Source organism: Rhineura floridana, chromosome 14, assembly GCF_030035675.1.
Source record: "Rhineura floridana isolate rRhiFlo1 chromosome 14, rRhiFlo1.hap2, whole genome shotgun sequence".
In the NCBI taxonomy this organism is placed as follows: domain Eukaryota; kingdom Metazoa; phylum Chordata; class Lepidosauria; order Squamata; family Rhineuridae; genus Rhineura; species Rhineura floridana.
In genome coordinates this window covers 8846739-8866628 of record NC_084493.1, presented here as the reverse complement: position 1 = coordinate 8866628, position 19890 = coordinate 8846739, and the positions used below count along the sequence as shown (strand labels likewise).

The following is a 19890-nucleotide window of genomic DNA, read 5'->3' as shown; positions in this document are numbered from 1 at the left end:
GAAACTGTACTAGCCATTTTAAGCAGACCATTTGGTATTTCTGGGTTTGATCCTCTTTCCTATTATATACACATATTTTTGGCTACAGACTTTATATTTCCATGATGCAGAATGCAGAGAAATTGGAGAAGCAAACTCTGCAGACTACTGTTGCCATACCAATAAGATATCCTTGAGCTGATAAATGGATGGCAAGGTATAATACAGTAGGGCCCCACTCATATGGCAGGTTATGTTTCAGGCCCCCACCAAAAAGCGAAAACTGCTGGAAAGTGGGGCCCTATTGTATTTCAGCCGACGCACTACAGCTGACAGTGATCAGCTGTAGTGTGGGAAGCTTGCGCACTACAGCTGATCACTGTCAACTGAAGCATGGTGGCTGGAGCTCCCCACACTACAGCTGATAGCCCTGCTGGTGCCGCTGTATTAGCGGAATGCCGAAAAGCAGGGCCCTACTGTACAAGCTGCCAAATTAGGGAATATTCTTAATGTATTGGAGTAAGAGGGGATGGAATCTGCATCCCCCTTCCAAAATTGGAGGCCTGAATATTCAGTATATAAAGCTGCCTATTCCTAATCTAGCATAAATTGCAGTTCAGGAAGCTGTTTTATAGCAAGGCAAGGCCATATAGCTCAGTCTTGCCTACTCTCGCCTGGCAGTGACTTGCCAAGGTTCTAGACAGGGCTTTTCCCCCCAAGACTACCTAGAGATGCCAGTGATTGAACCAGGGAACTTCTACATGCAAGGCATGTGCTCTACCGGTAAGTTATGGTTCCTCTCAAAAAGACAAGAGACCAGGGGTGGGGATTTGAACTCAGCTGTTGGCTTAGCAATTTCCTTTCCCAATGTGTTACAGCCAGTCCTCACTTAATGTGCCAGCCTTGTTCCCTTGGTTCCTTCCCATCTGTGTCTTAACTGCAGTGCAAATGTCTGTGATCTTTTGTGGATTTGCTATCAGACCACTTCAGCCAAAACTCTGAAGGCTTGGCTTGGGATGTTACTGCATCTCCTCCTATCTAATCGTCAGTGAGCCACGTTCTAGTAGCTTCTACCTGCCCCCCAACTCCTGAGAGTAGGTAATGCAGCCATAGCCTCTCTACGGCAGCCAAGGTCCCATGGCAAGATGAACTGCTGAAACTCCAGGTCTCCAGTAACAGTAAAGGCTCTTGTGAAGGCATGCAAGTAGGTGCCATTCCTTGACAACCAAGCATGCCTGGGAAAGTTGGGCACTCTCCACAGAAAAGTGCTGCAGCCCAGTTGACAAATGTGCAACAGAGGATTCACCCTCCTCACCTGGTGAAATAGAGGGTTCTCTGGACTATATACTTCAATATCAGCATCACTGGTGTAATGCGTAATAAAGCAGGCTATCACTACAGATCACACAGCTGTTACAGCTCACAGTCAGAGCCATGCAGAACCTGCATGCAGATTTAGAGGAGCCACAGCGGCAAGTGCATGTCTGGATTCAGAGCTCATCAGTAGTCCAACACTGACACTGATTGTGAACTTTTTGCACTTTCAGCCAGCTCCCTGTAGGTTTGTACAGCTGAGTCATAATAGAAGCTTCCAAGCGGCTGAAAACCCACAGTGTAGCTTGGCAGAGTTCGTCCTTCCCAACCCACAGGTCTCAAGACAAACCTAGGCAATGCTGCAGTCCTTTTGCCACGCACACTGCCAAGATGCCAGCTGCTGCACCAAGACATGGCCTGCTGGAAAGGTGACTCTCTTGACAAAGCATCCAGCCTTTGCTTAGCAATCTTCTCAAGGATATTTCTTCCTTTGCAAAATAATGCACTGGAAAGGCCATCAACATTGTTACTTTCTTCTAACCTCCCAGTGTTTTTAATTTTGAACTCTTTCTTCAAAGCAGCATTTTCCATCTAAAGCCTCATATGTCGGTCACCAACTCTCTTCTGCCATTCCTCCAGCTTTACAAAGCAAGAGAAACAGTAAGATGGAAGGGGAAGACAAAGCAGTGCATTTGCAAGACCAGACTCCCACCTCTTCCTCGCTATTCAGCCACTTCAACGCTTTGCACAAGACAAAAAAAGGCTATCCTCTCCAAGTACAGTTTTGCACTTCGGTTCAGAATCAAAGTGGTACTTGATTCTGTTGGACCATTAGGCAACAGCCCACACATGCAGAGTTCAGGATTTACAGAGGATTTAATGCAGCTGCACCATAAGCCATGCAGTTCTGGGAACCACACTGAGACTTTGTCCCCTTCTGCCAGATCATCATCAAGATATTCAATGCCCTCCTATCATCTGCTAATGTTTTATGTGCTGCATGGTAGATTTCAGATTTTTCCTTCTTATTATGGACTGTTTGAGAGCCAGTGTGGTGTAGTGGTTAGAGTGTTGGACTACGACCTGGGACACCAGGGTTCGAATCCCCACACAGCCATGAAGCTCACTGGGTGACCTTGGGCCAGTCACTGCCTCTCAGCCTCAGAGGAAGGCAATGGTAAACCCCCTTTGAATACCGCTTACTGTGAAAACTCTATTCATAGGGTTGCCGTAACCCTATTCAGAGGGTTGCCATAAGTCGGGATCGACTGGAAGGCAGTCCATTTCCATTTCACGGACTGTTCATGTAATTATAGCTGTAATCTGCCCTGGTGTCTTATAACAAAGGGCAGAAGTTTTCAAAATACATAAATACACACACAGGATGGAAACTCCTCAATGGCACACAGACTGCCCATCTACAGCCCTTGTGGGATCTCTACCCTCTACTTTAACTAGGTGGCTACCATATCCTCTAGCATGTTACCAGCCATCCTATTTCTAATAGGACTTTTCACACATCAGAATAAGGTTGGAGGATCTCTGCAGAGAGCATTTTTGCTATGCACGGTTGTTTGCTGAATTCAGACTCTACACAGATGCTGGTAACTTAACAGGTTTATTTGAGAGATTATATTTAGCTCCCTGATAGCACTCCTAACACAGACCTATGCAAAAATTTATCCTAGCCTAAGGGATGGGAATGGGGGAGGAGTCCAGAAGCTGAGGTGTACATTTAAGGGGACTACATACTGTGTGCAAATAATACAACATATCATGCACAGATTGAATTGGCACTTGGGCCCATTATGCAGACATCGCTTCCTCCCTACGCCATACGAATTAGCTCTCAATGCCAATGGAACAGCAGGAGAAAGCGCAGCTTGTTCTGTGACGCAATAATGCCTCTGAATTGCACATTCATAACCACAAAAACTGCTAGTCAGGTTGGCGGGATTTTAACATTTGTAGTCTGACCAAAAGGTGGAAGTAATCTATTTGGAACCAGAACAGTTTTCTGCTACAGGCAGAATTTGAAAAAGTTTTGCATTGGCTACAGGAACCTCAAGCTGGATTTGCTTTGCTTGCTGGGACTGCCATCGGTAGGAAAATGATTTTTTGCAGTAATATTTTACAGCTAGTTGCCATTTGTAGTGCCGCGAAGACGTACTGTAGCTACATCTTGTTGAATTATTAGGAAAACAATCGATTCGAGTGCAGCCGGCCTACATTACAGAAATAGTTGTGGAGCACACGCTGTTCAGACAGCGGCCTAGGTATGTTTTGTTCATGCCAGGCCTCTCTGCAGCTGTCGCCACTGCATTCATACTATCTGGAAATTCTTACCAATGTTACCCCCTTTTCTTATACAATGCCTCCCTGGCTTGTATTATGTGCTTATAATCCACCTGCAGGGACTGCCAAAAAAGGCACACATACAGTTTTTACAGAGTGCTACAGTTGAGTAAGTGCCAAATACTGCCCCACCTTAAGATGTCTGCACTAACCTCTTGCCCGAGCCCACTGCGTCCATTGTTCTATTGCAAGACAGCAAGGCTGTTAAACACAATATATGCCTAGTACAGTTAATGGCTGCATTTAAAGGGCTCTTTAGAAATGGCAAATGTTTATCCATGGTACTCTGAGCAGCCAGCATCTTCCACTAATGCAAGCCTGCATTAGCTTCCCTACGACAACTGCAGGTGAACTGTTGCATTAATGTAAAGTATTTGGTGCCAAAATGAGCAGAGCCAAAAATGAGGATGATGAAGGTACTAAGACACTCTCCACAGGCAGGTTTTGCCACCCACAACAGCATAAATGGGCCTCTTGTGGGCAGTTTCTGTATCCATTCCACTTCCTCCAAGCACCCACCAGTTTACTTTTCTATTGCACGCTCAAGGGAGGGACACAAGCCTTTACTGAAGTTATTCTTAAAAGAGACCACTCAGGAGCTATTTAAGATGTGAATGCCACAAGGCAGCAGCTGGATCAGCTAAAATTCTGCCAAAACATCATGTTGACATGCCTTTGCCACCCATGCAATCTAGAGGTAGTTTCCAAGGCTTTAATATGCTTCATAAAAGATGCTGGGTTGTTGTTTTTTTACAAAAATTGACACGACACCACACATTCACAAAAAAATTATAATGGGTGTCATTATAGATGCTGCGTTGAGAAGCCAGGTAAGTAAAAAAAGAAAGAAAGAAAGAAAGAAAAAGGCATAGTCTTCAGAGGGCATGACTAGATTATTTCATTTTTACTAAGCTGGGCTTCTCCAAGTTGCATCTTCCTGAAGCATCATACTCTGCCAAATCATGCAAATTCAGCAGTAGGGAGGGACCATACCTAGAAGGAACAGATGTCAATGCTCGCCTTCCATTCTTAGGTAAACCTTGGTTTCAAAGGAATAACTGACCGCAAGAGTTCAGTGCAATCATATCCAACCAGAGTTACTGTCCTAACCAGGTAGACATTCAGAGAGTTGCATCAGCAAGCTCACACAAAAGAGGCTTTTCTTGCAGAGGCTCTTGACCTAGGAACAGCTACCAGCCACTGACTGGGGACAAGATCTGGACATCAAATCCAGTGGCTCTGCAGCACAAGCTAAGTGGTAGAAGGTCTGCTAATGGGCCAGACTCCTCTATACTTATGTCCCTACTCTCCCTGCAGAGGGGAGCTTCAGCTGCTCTGGGAGCTTTTGGTGGGTTAAAGAGCAGGGTGAAAATGTACTGAATAAATACAGTATATTTCACTTTTATTTATTACTACATTTATATCCCACCTTTCCTCCAAGGAACTCAAAGAGACATACAAACATGGTTCTCCCCCTCCTTTTTATCCTCACAACAACCCTGTGAGGCAGGTTAGGCTGAAAGACAGTGACTGGCCCAAGGTCACCCAGTTAGCTTCATGGCTGAGCAGCAAGACAAACCCTGGTCTCCCAGGTCCTAGTAAGACACACTTACCACTGACTCTCCAGTTAAACTCCTTGCCATAATCACCCATCCACATTACAAGAGCCTTCAATAATACAACAACCTACAACTCAAGCTCACATTGAGGAGTGCAACTTCAGTCCTCCAAACCACTGGTTCCACAGGAGCATCACTAAAAACAAAGTAGACCCACTGAAATTAATAAACCTCAAGTTAGTTGTGTCTATTAACGTCAATTCTGAGCAGGATTAGCACAAATACCACCCATGATCAGGAACAATCCTCTCTCTCCCTCGCCCCCACCCCAACATTAATCATTGCATTCTCAATACAATATCAATTTTAGAAACTTGGGACTCCCTGTTACTGGTGGAGCCTAATTCTCAACGGCGTCTTCCCACCAAAGGTATCACTTAGCCTCCGAAGTCGCTATGGTACTCTTGAGGAAATGGGTGCCATAATAATAATAATAATAATAATAATAATAATAATAAAAGTGAAGAAAGAAGCTGTCAGGGGCCATCAGAATCTGCTATTTTCTCAAGGAACATCTCCTGTGACAAAGCTGCAAAAAAACAACCACCAGCAACTGTTGCTGTGCGTCAGCAGAGTCACTCACCAGACTGCGTGCTGGGCTGGGCTGCAGCATCTGAATCCTGGGTGCTCCACGGCCTGTCCCACCCTGGCAGGCTGAGAGACTGCAGTCCAAGGCACAGGTCATTGGTGTCTGAGAGACCACGCGGAGACTCCTGTGCAGAAGGTGGGAAGAGCATTCTGCTTGCTGTCGCTCCCTCAGAGTCCTGGAAGTCTGCTCAAACAGGAAGAAAAACACACACACACACAAAAGCTCAGGAATTTAGGGGTTTCCCTGAGAGCCAAGCCCAAACCAGATTCCTCAGTACTCAGAAGCTGCTACTTCTATGTCACAGCCAGTGGAAGGGGGGGGAATAATACCATATGGCCTGCAACCAGACCCACCTCCACCCTCTACCTCCCTATCCTGCCTGCACTACTGACTGGGCCAGCATGTGATCAAGCTGCTGATGCTTACCGTTCTGCCAGAGACGTCACTCGGCCATGCAATATAACCACATCTTCGCTTACAGGAGAGAGGTGGAGAGCAAGCCTGCCCATCGGAGTCAAGGCAGCATGCAGGAAAAGAGAAGAGGCGCGGCCACAGGCAGCCAGGGAATACAGTTAGACAGGGTGCTGTGGCTTCGCTCTCAGCAGCGCAGGGAGGTGGCTAGAGGCAGCAGCCACCCCTCAACAATAGTTAGAGCAGCAGCAGTGGCGGCGGCAGCGAGAGAAATCACACAGCTGGCTTGGTGCTATCCAGTTTTCCTGGCCCCTCCCACCCACCCTCTCCACCCACTAACCCCCAAAAAACCATTCGCCCTGGAATAGTTCCAGCTGCTGGCGCAAGCCCTGGAAGCAGCGACACACAAAGCCTTCACGATTCTGCTGGCATAATCTCTTTGCTTTAAACTTGGCTATCGTGCCCTCACAGACTCTGCATTGTTTACCACTATGAGTAACCTTCAAAGAAAAAAAAAAAGTTCCTGAGCCATGTTGGGAGGCGAATGCGTGCACGCACACTTAAAGGGTAGTTTATCAGAGTCAGTAATTTAATGGATAGGGTGCTGAGGAAGACAGTATCCCCCCCAAACAAAAAAAAACTATTTGGGGGGGGGGAGAGCCACAAGTATCCCACCGAGAGGCGTAAGTTGCCACTGTACTGCCCCTCCATCTCAAAAACACCTGAGAAATAAATGCACAGGGGTACAGAAGGGGAATGCAGCAATATTTTGCAAGTCTCCAAATTCCAGCTTAATGCAGAGAGAAGGGTGAGAACCGGATCAGAGAGTTTTGCCTCCTTCTGAATTGTACTCATAATATATTTCAGCAAAGGCATCCTGCTCTCAACCACACGCTGGGCTGTTCAATACAAGCCTCATCACCTGCCATCCACTTGAGATTATGACAGCTGGAACATACACCACAGAACAAAGCTTTCAATGGCAGCCTCTGGAATTGCTAAGAAATTGCAGTTTCTGTCTCGGCTTAGACCAGATGTGTTGCCACTATTCCTAATGGACTTCAGAAATGGCCAGGTTTTTGCTACAGAACCAGATGAGGAGAGGGGGACTATTGAGCATGCAAATTGGCTTTTTACTGCACTTATCCAGGTTTAGGGGTGAGACAGTTACTTATCAGTAAACTGACCATCTCTTATTTTTCAGGGTCAAGTATTACATGAAGCCAAGAACACCTTTACATTGGTGGCAGCTGACCTTTCATGTTTTATCACCTGCTAGCAGAGGCAGAAATGAAAAATCCTTCCTTCCTAGCCCAGCAGGAATCTGAACACACACAGAACATCCCTTCAATTTAGGGAGTAGACACTGTCTGCCTTGCACTACCACAACCAGGTTTTAAAAACTAGACTGTATTACACTTGTTCTGGGTTTTAGTGTAAATAATATTTGTAACTGTTGGGGCTCTCATTGGGATGCTAAGTGAAAACAATTATTCAATGGCAGCATCCCTGACATTTGTACTTAAATATTTATGTATTAACTTCGCTAGCTACCAATAGCTAATCTCCGCAGTTTAGAATTCAGCTACTTGACTGATCCAAGCTTTTTTCTTTTCCAAAAACATTTTGGTAAAATCACTACCCAGGCTGCAGGCAAGGGATTTCAAAAACCCTGTAAGTTCTATAATAGGACTTCCAAGTCCTCGGGGGGGGGGGCAAAATTTTCATCCAGCTTTATCCCAAAACTTTCACACTCTTTAAAACAGATGAAAATGTCACAGAATATGATCCACTTATAAAAACGTCCCTCCAACTTAACACTAGTCACCAATCAGCAACCTAAAATGCAAGGTTTTAACTATGTTCTCCTATCAGCGTTTAACAAACTTCTATGGAGTAAAGAAAAGACTTTCACAGCTACGAGAGACCAAAATATAGTACAAGACTATTCTACATGCCCTTGCATTCATAGTGTGCATATAAAACATTTGATTAAGCATTCTCTATTAAAGACAGACGAGATCTAAGGGCCAGTATAGACACATGTAAACGTAATTTGATTATTGGTGCTGATATGGGTTGGGGAGCCCCAGAAAGTAGCCTAGGTTTAGATTGGGGATGTGTAGAGGTATAGCAAAGTTTTAAAAAAAGAATACAGGAGTTCCTGAATACGGATTTTAAAAAATGCTTTTCAGTGGAATCTGTACACAAGCAGGCCACATTATTATATCCAAATATCATGGATGCTTCTTGCCACAGCTGAAACCCATGTTGCCAGAGCCAGACTTTGGAGTACCCATGACACAGTAGTGACAATGGAAGTTCCCACCCCACCAGGGCAGGGTCAACTCTCATTGTGGCAGCCATGGCAGAACTATAGATCTACCCAGATTATGAAATCAATACATGGTATAGATCTGGGGGCCAGAGCAAGCCACATTTTGGGTAACATAAAATGCTGGACAACCACTGCAGACGTTGAGCTTAGCTCCAGTTCAAAAGTGGCAATGCCACCTGCTGCTACAAAGCACTGGGAGCCCAGCAGAGAGGGCAACGAATGGCAACATGGCTAATTGGCAAGGGTCCTTTCCAAGCCCCTGGAGCTCTTGGCTTACGCCCAACCTGGTCAACTGCTGGTGCTGGGCCTGCATATATTGCAAGGACAACACATAAAATGATGAAATTGCTTGTGAAGGACAGATCAGGCAATGTCCCTCCCAACACCATGGCGGGCAGCATTTAGTCATGCCATTTCCCCCTACTGCAACCCAGGCCCAGAAATATATTTGGATCTGCTTTTGATCTCTATATTTTAAAAATGTGCACCTGTGGCTCTATCATGATGTTGTCACTGATGAATACTTTGCACTGGACTGACCCGTGCTCAATATGACCTGGAGAGTTGTGTCCATGATGGAATATCAGCATAAGACTCAGGTTTGAGAATAAAACTGACAATTACTTAATAACAGACAGAGTGGTGTGTCTGATGCAGTTCCAAGCAAGTACAGGAAAAATCTACAGAATGCGATGCAAGGGCATACAACTCTACTTCCTAGGATTTGCAGCTTTCAGTAAGAATGAAGCAGCCTTATGGTTGCTAAGATATGCTTGAATATGTGGGCAATGTCTGCAGTCTCTGAGCCAGAGGGGCTGCTGTATATGGCTCGCCACCTCTCCCATGGTAGCAGAATTCCTTATTATATCTATAATCCATCTTTCCTTCAAGGAGTTCAAGATGGTGTGTACAAGGTTCTCCTCCCGATTTTACCCACACAACAATCCTGTGAGGTAGGTTAGGCTGAGAAACAGAGACTAGCCCAAGGTCACCCAGTGAGTGTGGATTAGGACCCTGGTCTCTCTCCCCGCACACACACTTCCTGGCCAACCAGCCCTAATCCAACACTGTAATTGCTACACCTCACCAACCAAATGCAAAGTACTGATGCAAACTTGTATTAATATAATTTACACAGCTCAGTATTCTGATTTTAGCACTTGCAGCACTTGGTTGGTTGGTTATGTGAACAGCCTTACAGGGCAATCCGGCACATGTCTACTCAGAAGCCACACTGAGTTATGTTCCACTGATAAGCTGTTTTCAGGCAGAATTTTTTTAATTATGTCTGCATGTACTGAAAGACACTTCAGAAAATAGCAAGGGCAGCATATAAGCCTATTCTCGCTATACAGCAGAGCTGTTTCCAACCTTTCAAGGACAACAATTTCCTGAGAATCTAGAGCACAAGCAAACCCAGGAATATATTTGTGCACGTTCACCCAATATAATCCCTTTTAGGGGATAATACTCCTTTAATCCAAATTCCTGCTACACATGCTCAGAGAGGAGTAAACTTTTTCACAAGTGCCATCTTCATTCCCTAAGAGAATAAAGCCCCATCTTTATTCTTTGAGGAAACATTTCCTCTAACTGCTTAGAAAAGCTACTCAGTTTGGCTTCTATTTACTATTTTAAAATCTAGAACTCCCCATAAAATGACTCTCTATCTGTATTAATACAAGGACTACATAGTTTCTCCTCCTGTTAAGCACCTGCAAATGAAAATGCATGTTGTGCCTAAGGACGGTCAAATCTAGGAATCTGCAAAGATGGGGAAATATTAATATTAAAATATTAATTTTAATATTAATATTAAAATATTAATTTTAATATTAATATTAAAATATTAATTTTATTTTGAAGTCGGAGTCAATACATTTCTACCGACTCCGACGCCACCCAAAATTGCTTCTGACTCCACGACTCCGACTCCACAGCCCTGTATAGAGCCGGCAATAAAGTTTGCTGTATCTCTGGGCATTCAGCAGTTGCATCCAATGTTAGTCCTACTCCGAGTGTACCTCACTAAATTAGGGTACATGAGTTAGTCATGTCCACTGTTTTCAATGGGCCTACTCAGATTTAGACTAACACTGGATACAAGCCATTGAGTTGGAAATGAATAATATCCACTCAAGCCAGGAATGGCATGATTTTCTAGGCTCTGTAGCAGAACCTTGACTTGGGGGTGGGGACCAGCATAATGTAATAGTTACTGCTGAACTACAACTGGAAGCCCCAGGTTCAAATTCCTACTGAGTCATGACGTTTACTAGGACCTTGGACCAGTCGCTGTCTCCAAGCCTAACCTACCTCACAGGATTGTCGTATGGATACAAAGGAAGGGAGAAAATACATGCACTGCCTTGAACTCCTTTAAAGAAAGGTATGGTCTAGATACATAAATAATGGGGGATATAAACACATAAATAAGAGGGGACAAGTGCCAAAACAAGGAACCTCATGGTACCTTAGGTATGTTTTTTATTGCAACAGCAGTTTCATGGCATCATCCAGAGCTATAACATCAAAGTAGAGTAACAGATTCAGTGTGAAGAGGTGTTGAGCACAATTTCCACCATTTTGTAGGGCATGTTGCTGTGGAAGCCTAGCATTAATACCAGAGATAGCAGCAGTTTATTTTCTCAGCCCAGAGATGTGTCTTACACAAAAGTTAGCTTAGTATTGTTCCCATGCACAGACAGTCAACATCAAATCTAACTCTAAACCCTGGTTTAGCATTATGAGAACATGCACTCCCCTTCCCCTTCTGGCCACAATCTTTTGCTTCTGTTTTAGATCAATCACAGTTGATGGTGTCATCTGAATACTAAACTGATGTTAATCTCAACTATGGTTAGTAAAAACAAGCCAGCTTCATAAACTGTTTCCACTGTCCATAGTTAAGAATGACTGACGTTTGTCCAGGTTTTCATAACACAGCAAACCAGTTATTTTAAAACAAGCAGCTCTTCAACAGTGCTGGGGAAAGGGCGGGGAAGCACATGTGAGCCACAGGGAAACCAGGTTTGTTTTCTGTTATCGTTAAATTATGTCTTGGCGATACATCAGGGTTCCTTAGAGGCTGTCGGACAGGATGTGGGAAACTCATGCTCAAATCCCTGCTTAGTTGGAAGCTTATTGTGTGGCCTGATGCTTACCTACCTACTACAGAAGGTTGCTGCAAGTGTTAAGCAAATGGCTAATGGGAGTTGTTGTCCGAAACATCTGGAGGTCTCCAGGATGAGAAAGGCTGTTTTAATACCATGCCAAGTGGGGCCCTTACAAACCTGTTGAAAAACGGTGGCCCCTTTAAACTAGTCAAAGTCAGTCCAGTTCTAGAAGGCAGGCTCTCTTAGGAATTTGTCTGGTATCATGTTTGCCAGGAAACTATATGGAAGCAACCCCCCTTCCATAATTTTCAGATTGTAAACTGGATAGGCACACAAGTATTTACATCAACAGGACCAGATGGCATTCCCCAGGTATCTGAAGGAGATCAAATGATACTACTAAACAATTGAAGCCGGGTTATAAATCCCTCAGAGGCCCATAGCAGAGAAGGCAGTACCACCACTGGGATTAGCAATTAATATGGCTGGAAACAGTGTGTAGATACAGCCAATAAATTTCTCCAAGTCATGCCCACACATTTGATGAGATGCTGCCTGAACAGAATCAATCAAATATTTCAGTTTACAAAGGAAGGCTCAATTCCTACAGCTGTCATTCAACCTGCCAAATAATCCTCTTAAACATGCAAAGAGCTGTGTTGCCCCGGATCTGGACTGCATTCGTTGAATTTAAGTTTCATTGAAGAGGTCTGAAGATGCTAAGGGAAGAGGTTTAAGGCACGACCGGAAGCCCCATTGATAGTTTTGAATTGCTGTTTACTGACCCAGGAACAGCAGCATCCATGCAATGCAGAAGGCTCAACTTTCCAAGGTCAGAAAACTGCACAGAAATGGCTATTGAGTGCATTGTTAGGGAGTTTACTACCACTTATATGGCAGTGAGCCACAGTTCAATGAAAGTATAATCACACCAACATTACCTAGTATAGAAAACATCACTTCCAAGTTATAGCCATGCATTTCAAGGACCCAAGAACAAATCCTTACACCTTCATGAAATCTGATGTGTAATGAGCGCTCTGCACATAAGTGTCCTTCACTAGTCAAGAGTCTGTATATTCTCTCTATTGTTTTTTCTCTCTACTGCAGTAGTGGGGAACCTTTGGCCAGTGGGCCACATTAGGCCCAGAAGGGATCCTAATCTGGCCAGCAAGGCAGCTTTCTCCAAATCCCATACACCTATCACTATGTGTGACATCAAGTGTGAAGCCAGTAAAGCCATAGCTCACTTGTTCCTTGGCAAGTGAGACTTGCTGTAAGTGCCAGTCAGATGACTAGCACTGACAGAAAGCCTTGCAGGGATCAGCTGCGTTACAGAATTCCTGAACAGAAACTACGTGCAGCCAATCCCTGCCCAAAACAGGGACTGCTATCACTGCTGATCAGCTGACTGGCACTGACAGCAAGCCCCACAAGGAAACACTTCCTTTGCCTGTGGGGTTTGAGTTCAAATGATTGGCAACTGCTAACTCCACTTCCTTTGCCAGTGTGGTTTGATTTCAACCTGCTCAGGCAAAGGAAATATTAAGGAAACACAGGCAAACCCCTGACATCATGGTGAGATCAGCTGATTAACACTTAAGCTGCCCACCTGTCACAAATGGCCTGCAGGAGTTGGGGGAGGGCTAGATCTGGTTCCCCAGCCTGATCTACTGTGCACAGATCACTTTAAATGCAAAGAATCCCAAAATCCAAACAGACCTAAAATGCGCACAGCCCATTATCTCTACCCTAAGTGCAGGATCTGCTATGGAATAACTAACAACTATCTGGAGTCAGGTATGTCCACTACCTCAATTTATCCCATAAATTATTATAGATAGAGATTATGGTTATTTCGGGTTAGGAGAGCTTAATCGCATTTTGCTGTACCCATACAGTTAAGGAGAGGGAACCTGTGGCAATACACTCCTTCTAGGAAGCTAAATGAGCACTCAAAGCACAGCTTACATGTATTTGCCTATTTTTAGTATATTTTATTTCTCTTTAAATACCGCTAACAACTTTGGACTTGAGAACTATGAGAGGTTTACACATCCCCAATTGCTTCCTACCACAAAAGCTTCCTGTATCCCAATCAAAACAGTAGAACGAGATTTAGACCCTTTTCATGGGCTCGTTCACTTTTCTTTGATTAGACTCTTCTTTATTTGCTATTTGTAGGTTTAAGAGCTAGATTAACACTGACCTGTCTGTGTCATTGACACTTTCAAAAAGTAATCTTGCTACACAACTGCAATACTATGAATTTTTATGATTTTACAGGAACATGTATGTTTGCAATTTTGAATTATTTTGCACTGCCCATTACAATCATGAAATGAAAACAAATCTGTGCTTTCCAGCCTCATACAGGACCAATTTTAAAGCATTTAGAAGCAGTGGTTAAGGGTGCTACTGTTCCAACCATCTCTTTATTTAAATAGTTGGCACAAATTTGCTTGTATCTTAATTCTCTTTACCTATGGCAGCCTTTCCCAACCAGTGTGCCTCCAGATGTTGTTGGACCACAATTCCCATCTTTCCTGACCACTGGCAATGCTGGCTGAGGCTGATGGGAGTTGTGGTCCAACAACATCTGGAGGCACACTGGTTGGGAAAGGCTGACCTATGGAGTGGGTCTTTCTCTCCAGCAGAAAGCCATGCCCAGAAACTTGAAGTTAACCCACAATATTGGAAGGAATATTATCTGCACCATACTCCGACAGTTGTTCCTCCAAAACACATGCTTTGCTAATTTGCTCGCTATTTAAACCATCCAGAAAACTCCTTAAATATTACAACCACAGAAAAGCCTAAGGACTAACATCCCCCACATTTTAAAATTATCAACTCATTAAGTCACCTGGTAGTAGATCTCTCCTTTCTTTTGTAATGGGTGTTGTGCAGACTCCACTGAAGTCAAGTGAGTTATCCAACATGGCGTTTATTCGTCGGAAAATATCTGCATTGCTGCATGTGGTCAGGGCTGGAACATCAGAGTTGGCCCAGCAATCTTTTGCGGTCCTTCCAATACCTTCCTTCTGGTAAGAAAGGGCACAGCATTAGTACTATAGCAGGGAGAGGGACCACAGCCCAGGGGCAGAATACGGTCTTCCATGCTTCCCTATTTGGCCCCTGAGACTCTCCCCCTAGCCACACCCACTTCCCCCAGGCCACACCCTAAGCGGTTTTTCCTGACTAGAAGGTTATCCTTGAACTGTGACTAATGCCTGTTGCTTGCAAGAACAGAGGATGGAAAGGAGTGTGTATTGAAAGAAACCTCTGACTTTTGCATGGCTGGAATATATTCCACTGTACAAAGGCAACAATTATATCCATTGGTCTGCCTACCACTAGTATGTGGTCTCCAAAAGGTTGTCAACAAGGGAATTATAGCCCTTGGACTGAAAAAGGTTCCTCACCCCTGCATGACAACATGCAAGTTAGGCTACAGGCTGAAACTTAAGCACAATCTGAGAACATACAGCGTTTAAAGAGGGAGCCACGGCTTTGGAATCAAGCCCTTTGTACCACACTGGGTAACATATCAAATATTTAGCATACTCTCAGTTAGTATTTCCAAGCATTTGTGAGTGGGCAATTCAGAACTAGGGTCATTTGCACAACCCTAACATACACTGGAATATATCACTTGTAAATATTAATGCACAAAGAAAACGGAAGATGAATTTACATTCCTGTCAATATAGCCTCATGCCAATGATCATATGATTCCAGGGTCCTGTCCCACAAACCAGGCTTCATAAAGTCTTTATCCACCACACACATCATACAAATGTATGTTTTCAGACAAGAGAAGGCAAGAAGCGCATGAGGACTGGGGCTTGATTGCTTGAAGTGTGGGGGAAGGAGCATATTACATCCACAAATACAAATCTAAAACACATGGCCCAGAGATCTTCCACCAGTTTCTGAAGTTTGAGACTCTTACATCTGAGTCTCCAAAGTTTTCTGCACCATGAGGACTAGAACACTTAATAAAATCAGAGGATTTCAGAATGCTGGATTCCACACCAGATGCATGGAATATATACTTCCATTTATACTAATACACTGCTGCAGCTACCACCTGCTCATTATCAGTAAGAGCTATCTTCAGCAAGGGAGAAACCTGAACACAGCCAATTCCTGACAGCATTTGTACTGTCAGTATACATCACAGGCAGCCCTGCTAGCTTCAACAGCTACTGAAAACAACTGAGTTTCAGGCAATCCGCATGAGGCACTTTAAGTAATCTCATCTAGCAAGCAATATTCTGATCCACCGTTACCATTCTCCCGACATCTCTGTTCCTGCTGCTTAGTGCCAATAATGATATACAAAATCAGCGAAACTATCCAACAGTCTCTCTTATTAGTCTGCTGTTTTTAGGTGCAAGAAGCCCAACTGTTAAAAAAAAGCCTTTTCAAAATCCTCACAGCCACAGAACAAAGCTGAACTGTTCTGCAGCAACACTGCCAAGATGATAAATCCTCATCAGAGCCCATCTTGTACATAAGATTCGGTTCCAACATCAACAATTCTAGAAAATTATGGAGGCCAAAAGCATAGGGTGAGGCAAACTTTGGAACTTGAATAGCCAAGGTGGTTGGGGCAAAGAGATCCAAAGCCACTCAGAAGTCCCAGCTGTTCATTTGTTGCATGTTTGCTTAATGCAAGAGCAGCCAGCTGCTTTCCTCAGAGCAAGGTAAGACACCCTTGTGGCAAAGATAAGAAAATGTTGTCTTCAGCCCTATCACACAGTGCATCCCAAATCTCTTGCAGGCAGGTGGAACAGCCAGTGAGGGAGGGACAAATGTGGCAGAACTGGGTCAGGAGACACCATTCCCACAGACCCAGTGTTCTTCAGTGAGCATAAATGAAGTTTGCTGGAGCTGACAGAAGTGAGGATGAAGGACAGAAGGGTCCATAAAGACATTTGTTTATTTTATTTATATACCACCTTCCTCCAAGGAGATCGAAGTGGTGTGTGTTTCTCCCCTCTCCATTCTATCCTCACAACAACCCTGTGAGGTAGGTTCGGCTGAGAGACAGCGATTGGCCGAGTATCATGCAGGGAGCTACATGGATGAGTGGGGATTTGAAGTCTGGTCTCCTACATCAAAGGACAACACTCTAACCATTACACCACACTGGTTCATAAATTCCTACCGGCAAGGTTTCAAAAGCTCCACTATTGACAAGTAAGTCTGGTACTTAAAAAAAAAAAGTCTTCCCAGCTAATGTATGTAACATTTTATACAGAATACATATCATGTTTAACTTTTAAGTTCTAAGTTGCCTTTAAAAAACTAACTGGTTGTCGCATAAGCTTAATGTATGAAATTCTGAAGATGCATTCTCTCCTATCACTTACAAAATGTCGACTTAAAAATCTGAAAATAATATAGCTACTCATCTCAGTACCACAAACATGTTCCACGTTTAGGTACATGCTTGGAAGAGACATAAGTAAAGATTGACTCCTGCGGCAGCAAAAATAATCACTGTCCTAAAATGACATTTTTTTCTCATTATTGTATAGGTCCAGCAACTAAACATTTGGAACCGGTGCCCAGAGGTTTGATTCAGACACCAAGGATTTTGCAATTATTTTTCCAGTCCTGTGCACTATTTTAAATTTTATTTTATATATATATGGCTTTTATTACATTTGTAACCCACACCCTTGTCAAAGATTTCAAAACAGCTTATGTAGTCCTAACCCTGTGCTGAGAGCCAGACTCACTCAGACACAGTTCTACTTTTCAAATCCTTTTCTTTTCAACCTGCAGCCTCCCCCAACCGGATTCCCTCCAGATATTGCTAGACAACTCCCCAAATGCCTAGCAACTGGTTATGGTGGCTACTGGTTATGGTGGCTAAGGCATGGGAACTGAAGTCCAAACATCTGGAGGCCACCAGCTTCAGAAAGGCACTTGCAGGGTTCAGGGCCAGTACAAAACGTTTTGATGCCCAAGGCATAAACAACTGTGTGCCTCAGATGAAAGGGAGGGCAGAAATGTAAGAAATGAATACCAGTTTGCACTATGTTTGCTGTCCCAGAATTTCTGGTCCCTACCTTCAAGGGGCTCAGTCTTTCCCTACTGGCAAAAACAAAAAAACATTATTTCCTACATAATAGGGCCTGAAGCTGTGAGCCACGGTTATAAAAACCTTTCAGGAAATCAAGCAAGCCCCCCCCCCAAAAAAATACTGGATAAAAGCTCCACTTAAAACCCAAATGGATTTGTTAGAGGGGCAGAAATCATCTCAAAGGGGTTATACCAGCAATGGGGGTGTGTGGTTGTTAAAAGATTTTTAAAAATAAGCAGAAAATAGGGAGAAAAAAATATGTGCAATTTATTGCACATGCAACTGATTTCTATAACTTAATAAGCCCCACTGAGTTTAATGGAACTAGTTGTATACAGAGTTGGAGTCTAGCAGCAGGCTCCTAACCAGGTCTGCTCAGAAGCAAGTCCTACTGAATTCAGTGGGGCTTACTCCCAGGTAAGTGGGGCCAGGACAGCAGCATAACACAGAAAAACGAGAGAGGAAGAAGGGGGAAAAAAGAGAAGAGGGGTTACAGAGAAAACCAAACAGACAGAAACGGAACACGCAGAGAAGGATAGCAATAGCCAGAGAAAGACACATTCCTCCCCGCCGCTCTGAGAAGGCTAGATTAGAGCAGCCTTTCCGAACCAGTGTGTTAGGAAAGGCTGGACTAGAGGGTTAAGAATAACTTCGGTTTTTCTAAACTCCATCCGTGCGAAACGTGAGGTGGGTAACAGATGAGAGCGAGCTCCCGTACATTTGCTGCCGCTGGCGCTCCCTGTATGTTTATATAGGTATGTTCACAAAAAGGGTGCGTGGACCCCGCTAGGCACTATCCGGCCCACTCGGGGGCCCAGTGAAGCCCCGCCTCTTGGCAACTCTCACAAAACGTAGCTAACAAAAATACAAACCAAAAACGTAGCGCCTCCACGGGAGGGCAAAGCAGGAGCCCCGCGCGGCTCAAGCACGTGAGAACGCTACAGCTGGGGGAAACCAGACATAGCCTAGCCCCTCCCCACGCGGGGGAGAGACGAGGCGAGGCCGCGAGCGCCATTCACCCGTCCCCTCGGGCGCTGCAACCTCTACCAGGACCGCGACCTCCCCCCACGTCGGATGGCGCGCCAGCTCTCTCTCTCCCCGGCCCCCATCTATTGCTTTCGGAATTTTTTTTTTTTAGAGGGGGAGGCGGCTGACACTGTGCATATTTCCGCTGCGCCGCAGTTGTTGTCGTGGCTGTCGTTTCGCTTTCTCCGCCCGGCTTCGACTCACCGGCACTGTAAAAGCCATCACGAGGCAATCCTCCAGAAATCCCGCACCGGCGCTGCGCGCGGGAGATTTATACCTGCGCATCCGCACGCTGCGCTCGCTTCCCTCCTTCGCCGGGGTGGGTGGAGCAAAGGCTGGGATTAGGGGGCCGTCGCTAAAATAGGCAACAGCAAAGCCGGGGGATTGGGCGAGAGGGGAGACGGGAGAAGCGTTCCTGGGGTCGCTGGGCCCCGCCCCGCCGTCGCGGGCAGGAGTTTGGCAACGCTCCCTGCCCGGCGCCAGGGCGCTTCCAAGGGCGGCGTTGCAAGGAATGGGTTGCACCTTTGCAGAGGGGGGTAATGTTAAGCACATGCGTCCAGGAAAGTGAAAGGGGGGGGGAAGAGAAGGACGAGCAAAGACACACATGCGTCTGTACTTTTCCTCCTTGTCTCTCGTACGCTTTGCTTTCTTGAGGCCACGCAACAACAAAAAAAGGTGCGCAACACCAAAACTAGAAACACACGCAGGACTGTCTACTTATCTAATCGAGTTGTTCATTTTAAAGCGGACACATATGCCAAAAGAGATTCGTAAGGTCGCCATACGTTGTAATCGACTTGAAGGCATATAATACCACATATGCCTTACTCCGACCGCGGCAATGTCTGTCTGGCTCCCCAGCCCCTGCCGGGCGGTTTGCAAAACGAAGTTGCCCTGCCCGAGGCTGCAGTCCTAACCCCACTTACTAGACCCACCGAAAACAGTAGGGCTTACTTCTGAGTAGAGACATAGGATTGCGCTTATTAAAAAAAATCCCGAATTGTGTTGCCCAGGGTGTGAGCCCGGCGCGCGGGGACTGGTTG

The 19890-nt window shown here is 44.9% G+C and overlaps 1 protein-coding gene across 4 annotated transcripts in view; it reads right to left on the bottom strand.

Moving 5' to 3' along the window:
• Nucleotides 1-19414, bottom strand: part of CPEB1 (cytoplasmic polyadenylation element binding protein 1) — a 59587-nt gene extending 40173 nt beyond the window's left edge. For 2 of the 4 annotated variants that reach the window (XM_061595453.1, XM_061595455.1), the window contains exons 1-3: nt 19052-19160; nt 14588-14765; nt 5851-6039 (exon numbers count right to left, since the gene is read on the bottom strand). In XM_061595453.1, coding sequence (XP_061451437.1) covers nt 5851-6039; nt 14588-14765; nt 19052-19132 — 448 coding nt within the window. In that variant the 5' untranslated portion in view covers nt 19133-19160. Of the gene's footprint in view, nt 1-5850; nt 6040-14587; nt 14766-19051 lie in introns of all 4 variants that reach the window. The other 2 variants (XM_061595454.1, XM_061595456.1) reach the window with 2 other exon arrangements.
• Between the last annotated feature and the right edge of the window lie 476 nt (nt 19415-19890).